We start from the raw sequence: 7,245 nt of genomic DNA, 5'->3' as shown, positions 1-7,245 counted from the left end.
GGTATGGTTGATCTCCATGGTTCGGTCTCAACTCTGGTATGGTTTTTCTTCATGGTTCTGTCTTAACCCTGGCTCGGTTATTCTCCATGTTTTGGTCTCAACTCTGATATGGTTGATCTCCATTGACGCAGCCTCAGCCCTCGGTTGCTTGTTCTCTATTGATTCATTCTCAACACTCCATTGATTCACTGTCTTATACTCACTGTATGCTATTTAATAGTACCGTGCTTGCACAAAGATTAATGCAAATGTGTATTTTAATCATCAGTAACTGGTGTGTATACTTTTGCCTACAGCGTTTAATACAAGAAGTTGTGAACCTTTCGGCCTTTAACTTGGTAAAATGCCCTGTTGATATCCCATATTTAGTGTAACCTTACCTTTTAACGGAAGTATAATGTATAGTGTTTAAACTGCGGAGTATTTATGTACATGAGGATACGGTTTAAAGCATACCTGTCACAAGCCAATATGTGTTACCTGGTATGTAAACACAAGTAGTTCACTTAATTTAACTGCATGAGTATGTGTGTGACGTAACCTAATCATTGACCAGACAGATTATTGAACAATGTAAAGGAAACACTGCAATAACAACAGGAATGGCGCTAACAGAATGTCAAAAACAAGGTATGTACAGGTTATTTCATCAACTTATGCTATAAATATTTATTTTAGGTTATTAGTATGCGTTCTCCAAAATAATGTTAATCTTCCGAACACCACATACAGTAGCTAAAGAACTTCAGCGAACACGTTATATATATTTTTGGATGTGTTTAATGTGTTGTAAACATCAAAAAAATAAATATATCAACAACGTTATGGAAGCCAGAACTATACATACAGGCTCTAAACATGGTAACACTTTGGCTATCGAACGTCTAAGATATTGCATTGTGATGTAATGTATGCACATTTTATTTGTTATATTCCCTTGGACAGCTGTCAGTTGCGTAGCTGCCCATACGCGAATACGTGACTGAGTCCACATGATTCAAACAAAAAAATCAGATAATTTGCAGTATGCTTACTCGACTACATGGTCCTTAAACTGTCCATTTTTTAGTACTTTAGCACCTCAGAACGCCCAGAATGCACCACGATTTTCAAAATATTCCGAGGGTGCATGTCCCCAAATCCTCGTAGCACACTATGAATCCACGTGAATAGACGGCTAGCTATGCCCTTGGCTGTTGCACACATTAAGTGGGAGGGGCAGGAATCGCCCCTTATGCACTAGTGGTCATTGCCAAATCAATGTTAAACAGTGTTTCAAAATGCAAACGAACGTTCGCTTGCGAACCGCGGCGCGTTTGATTTAATTATGATGAGTCCCAAGGTAAACACCCTAACGTCAAATCCTGGGTCCGCCCCTAGTTTTAAGATACGAAAGTCAAACAATAAATACAACTGAAGACATAGTATTCTTATAATAAAAACTAAAAAGGCATTCTTGTAACACTTCCCCACTTGTGTGTATTTTCTTTTTTGCTTCATGAGTTTCCAAAAATGATGTATAATTTCAAATTCCAGAGCAATGTAAAATGATCGAACAGTCAACTTATCTCTGTTGTTCCCTTTTGAACAATACCACCATGGATTATTGTTAAGTTGCACTTAAGTATAAACAAAATATTTCAGGTGGTGGTTGTTGTCAGTGTTTCTGACATCATTTGGACTTCTCTGGTTGTGGTTGACAAACGAGCGTTCCCTTACCGACCGTTCCATTGTACTGGACGCATTCCGGTCCATTCGGGCCCCGGGCGACCCTAAGACCCAAGCAGAGCGTCTCCGCCAGTGGGTGACCCCATTCCCTCGGACGGTGATATCCGATTTACAAGACATTACTGACGGAAACAAGGCAGGGAGCAACCACTGGTGTCGGGAGCGGCCATCGGGCGACATCCGGCTGTCTCCAGTGGAGCTGGCGTTCACGGGGTTGGTGGGTCCCTGGCGGGCCGGCAACACATGGGTGCGCCACCTTCTTCAGCAAGCCACGGGTACGTGGTTGACATAGAGGAAATGTATTGAAAGTTAATTGATTAATCAATTCAAGCACCACAATCATATGTGTGACGTTTCAGCTGTGGTTTCTTTAATTGTGATAACATATAGACGTTAGATTGACATGTCTTACCAGGTGAAATATAAACTAAATCTTGCTTCCACACTACACGTCAAGGTCTTCCCTATTATGTTGCACCTTCCAGAACTTGTAAGTGATTTATTGCTATCGTTTTGTATTCGACAGGGTTCTGCACGACTGGGCTGTACTGTGACAAGGAGCTGAGAGACCATGGCTTTCCGTTTGAGTGCGCGCACGAGGTGGACCGTAAGCGCTGCCTGCTGGTTAAGGCGCACCTACCGGACCCGGCGTTCGAGAGGACGTACGTGGACCGACTGCCGGAGGTGATCCCCGAGTTTGATCGCGCGGTGCTGCTGGTGCGCAACCCGTATGAGTTTATTGTGGCCAACATGTACTTCTGGCACATGGAGACGGTTCCAGAGGAGGCGTTCATGAAAAACAACTCACGTACGTACATGACGTGCATACGTACACATTGCATTTGCACTTGTTTGTTGTTTTTTTCGGTATGACAAAATTTGCACTCATTTTGCATGAGCCGGTCGACGTAGGCGGTGATTCGCAAGAAAGACCTGTGTATTAAAAATATATCGATATTTTCGGGAAGAACGCGAAAATAATTGCAACCAAAATCATTATTATCGCAAAAATAAAGTAACATGAAAGGCGGAATGTAAATTTAAAATAAAAGCGCGCTTCATGGGATGCAAAATCGCGAAAATATGATTGGACGCACGATAATAAGAATCAATCATTTGATTCTCCTATATTGATCGCTATTTTGCTGAAAATGGTCTTTGATATCATATCGTATCTAATATGACACCATTCGTTTCACTAGGTTGGCGGCACAGTCAGCCGAAGCTGTTGGACTGGTGGCGGGACATGAACGCTTACTGGCTGACCAACTACACGGGCGCGCTACTTCCGGTCCTCTACTCGCGCATCCGTCGGGACGTTTATGGGGAGCTCCACCACTTACTTGCCTTCCTTCACGTTAACGTCAGTGACGCAGACGTAAGGTGCGCGGTGCAGTGCGGCGAGGGTAGTTTCCACAGGCCGAGCCGGAAATGGACTCGCGTACGCAGCCTCGTGGAGCTGTTCGACCGACCGCTGCAGGCAAAAATAAACCTTAGCATAGCAGAAACGTCAAAACAGCTGAGAGACAAATTCGGCATTATTTGGATGGGAGACAATGACGATCTCTTTACAAATACATCAACGTCATTACACTAGCGGAGAGAGAAACTACATCTTTGTATAATGCGACTTATGCCTTAAATAAGGTGAACTATTTCGATTGTTGTTTTACACTGGCAATCACATTAACAGCCTATAAATTCCGTATCGGTGAAGAGGGGGCGTATGCACAGTTGCGCCACACAATTACGCCCCCTCAAATCCTGGATCCACCCATGGTTTTGACCTGAAAAGATTATTTATTTAAGAACCGGTAAAATTTTGCATGGACATGTCGACGTAACACATACAGCCTGTCTTTAACATGTTTGTTACTGGGACTTCGGAAAATGATATTGGCCACAGACGGAGAAATTTGGTGACGTCAATAGGGTTCCGAGTTAAAACTGGGAAACGAACACGGCTGTTTATCTACCAGAAGAGAGAAAGAACATTATATTTTATAAATCTAACCGCTACCAATTATAATTTGTTAAACCAACATCAACATTAAAGTGTCCTTAAAATCCCAAAACACTGACTTTCAGCAAAGGGGAAATGTTTTCATTACAAATGATCTGAAAACTAAATTAAAAAGGTTGCATGAATGATTGGTCAAACTTCCACAAACGGTTTAGTTACCGAATTGTATGGTGTGATTAAAGAAAACTGCACATGACGTCTTCAAATACTGCCTTTTTTACTGGTGCCGAAAAGAGAAAATACCTTCGAGATTGAGTTTGTATGACGCTATCAAGCGGGTAGCTAGTGCCAATTTGGGATAACGCAGATCAATGACGGACAGCATAAATTATTAACCCCTTCATGCCCTACCCCCATATTGGGTTTTTATTTGAAAAATTCGGGGGTTTGGGTATGAAAAAAATTTGACATGTCAAAATTTCATTACGCAACTGTGTAATTGCGTAGTCAGCTATGCGCCTGGCTATTTATAAGAATTTGTGTGTATACATTGATTTTTGAACAGGGTTGTATCAACCCTGTTCAGTGTAGCCACAAACTCGACACTCACAACAGAAAATTCCTATTAATAGTAACAAATATCGCCAGCCGATTTACCACCAAAAATATAGTTTGAGAAAGTGCAGACTATATTAATTGCAAGCTATGTTTTAAATAACCGAGGTAGATTTGACAAAGCAAGAAGCACTCATAACGCAATATCTATTTAAATGATTTAATCTGTTGAACTTAGATAAAGATAACATTAAAGTAGTATCCCTGCACCAAAAGATGAATGAACATCGAAACGTAAACAAAGAATTAATATCCACTCTAAGCGCATCATTCAATCACGTGACACAATGATGAAGCCAAGTAAATTTACAGTCGAAGAGAGATAATCCTGTAATGAGATTATGCAGTAAGTTAATCAGATTTCTCTGCCTTGCCTTTGTAAAGAAGAAGCGGGAAACCCAAGCTTGATTGATTGTCGTGCACATTTGAAGTCTACAGAGATGTTTGTTTTACTTTGTTTTAGAAAACTTGATTGTTTTACTTGGAATCTGATGTTCTGATGGTTAGTATTGATTTGCATTTGTAGTCTTTTGTGTTTGTCTTGGGTTAGCAATGGATTGGAATGATCATTATTTCATTCAGCTGCATTTATTTAGTTTTGTCATGTTTTTTTACGACATCAGCAGATTTTGTATTTAAACCGAGAATGGCAGTTCCGTGATATTCTTTTAGCCTCTTTCCATATACTAATATATGTGGGTTTGGTTACTGATGATAACATGCATAGATAAGAAAAGTCACCATGGGAGTACGAGGGAGTAAGAGTGTTTGATAATATCAGTAAGTTCCATGTCAATGTTTTGTTTTATGATGTACTGTGTTGTTGTTGTTGTAATCGCTTGTATTATATGTGTGTTTTATATGCTTTAGCCATTTAATTTAATCTGCCACTGCACACGATTAAATCATACCTGGTATAAGATATAAGACTGTTTACTTATAAACATGTTATGATTCATTATCTTATGGTTGTTGATATTTATATTTTCATGACGCTCCGATTTTATATCTACATTCGATAATGTTGAATATAGAGATATTGAAGAACACTGTGTTTGTTGTTTGAATTTTAACTGCTACATATGGTAACCTGGACATATAGACCCACTCTCGCTTAGGAATAACAAATGTTTTCTCCTCTTAAAACCTGGAATGACCTAGAAAGCAACAATGCTCTCATTGATCTCAATTATCACATAGTTTCCCTGCTTAAAACATCATGTGATAGCCCACGTGGGAATAACAAACGTGCTAAAGTGCTGACGAGTTACCTGACGATATAGAAATAGAAGAGAGTTGCTGACCATATAGACAATGAAGGAAAAAAAGTTTTAAAATTAAAGATTTTATGCTAACTTTATATGATGTATATATATATCTACAATTGTTTGAAATTATTTAATTTTTCCTCATTTTAATTAAGAAACCATTTATCTTTAATCTATTTTATTTTCGAAGTTGTTTTGTGAATAACAAGGCAAACATAGGCAAATTCTTTCTATTGAGTAAAGTTTGATTAGTATATATATACTCATATGTATATAACACCATATGATGGAGTTCTGCTCGGATTGGTTACGTTCTGCATCATTGTTTGCCTTCTTGCACAGCGACATTAATTTTATTGTCAATAAAATATTAATTTTTCATTTACCATCATGCTTCAATAAACCTGGGCCGGCCCCTATGGTTGTTTTACACGCGGACTTTTAGATTGCACTGTGCAACATATCAACACCTTATTAATACACACATGATCGTAAATCATAATGGTGAAAACCCGTATAAAACCCTGTTCATACAGCGCTATCAGCGCTTTGATTAATTGAAGATGGTATGCACTCCATCGTGTACGACTCATTGCAGAATTGATTTGAATATTTATTGCAATCATTTCAAACACTTATTACGACTTATTTCTTGTGACTTCAGGGGTTGCTTTGCTAAATTGACGAGTTTAATAAAACTATGAAAACAAATAATAATGACATTTTATTTTTGATAAAATAAGAATGAGTTGCCTGTGTAATACAAACAACCCGCGTCTTCTAATAACAAAACAAAGAATAAGACAATTGAACCAAGGAGGTTAATACACATACATTGTATACTCATGAATTGTTCAACAGGCAAGGCGTTTTAAATAATAAGTAGTACAATTATGCTACATTGAAAACTGCAATACTTAGTACCATTGCTGTAATAATTGCAGGCGTTCATATAATGCCCCAAAATCGTAAATCATATAAATACTAGCTTTCAACTTTCTTTATTCCATAAATTCTAAGACACGCTTTACTCAGACAACAAAGGCAGACAAGTTATACAACTACAATGTAATGGAAAAATGATATATAGAATAAAATGAACCTGAATAGAGGAAAATATTGAAACAAAAAAACAAGTTATCGAGACAAATATTTGCATACGCCTATTAAATTGCAACTGTGTATATATCAAAGATATATACCACTACAGTATTGCACATACATAATACATGTTAAATGTTTATGGATCATTTGCCTCTGGTTTAATGTAGAATTGAGATTACAATAATATAGTAATTTATTATTCCTACATATTTACAATACAAAATTTATACTGTATACTGATTAATTCGACTGTTTCATAAAAGTATGAAACGTGAAAAAGGCAATATCTTAAATTTCTTACATTCTTTACATATGTACGTTTTATTTATTTTAAATTAACTGGCTTAAATATATTTCATTGTTTTGTTTTTATACACATTTTGCCATACTTGTATTAATTAATAACGACAAAAAAATCAACCTGTCCATTGAATATAGATGAGCGTTTTCTATTGAAATAGACCATTTTTTAGAAAGAGAATCGTTTTGTAAATTGAATACTACATGTAGTACAACTAGCAGGGTAGCGAATCGTTACCTCGATGCGTATCTTTGTTCGACATGTTT

General features: G+C 37.7%; 1 protein-coding gene across 1 annotated transcript; it reads left to right on the top strand.

Moving 5' to 3' along the window:
- Positions 1-415: 415 nt before the first annotated feature.
- LOC128216704 (WSCD family member CG9164-like) lies at positions 416-3,947 on the top strand. Its single transcript, XM_052923350.1, has 4 exons — positions 416-630; positions 1,645-2,003; positions 2,255-2,536; positions 2,931-3,947. The coding sequence occupies exons 1-4, from the start codon at positions 617-619 to the stop codon at positions 3,323-3,325; spliced, it is 1,050 nt and encodes a 349-aa protein (XP_052779310.1). The 5' UTR covers positions 416-616; the 3' UTR covers positions 3,326-3,947.
- The last annotated feature ends 3,298 nt before the right edge of the window (positions 3,948-7,245 follow it).

This window comes from Mya arenaria, chromosome 14 (assembly GCF_026914265.1).
Source record: "Mya arenaria isolate MELC-2E11 chromosome 14, ASM2691426v1".
Lineage (NCBI taxonomy): Eukaryota > Metazoa > Mollusca > Bivalvia > Myida > Myidae > Mya > Mya arenaria.
This window is presented reverse-complemented; position numbering and strand designations above follow the sequence as displayed.

Excerpts from the sequence above, each read along its gene's own strand:
- LOC128216704 (XM_052923350.1), top strand. Across the intron at positions 2,004-2,254 it reads CCTTCTTCAGCAAGCCACGG|GGTTCTGCACGACTGGGCTG; the intron begins GTACGTGGTTGA and ends TGTATTCGACAG. Across the intron at positions 2,537-2,930 it reads GTTCATGAAAAACAACTCAC|GTTGGCGGCACAGTCAGCCG; the intron begins GTACGTACATGA and ends TCGTTTCACTAG.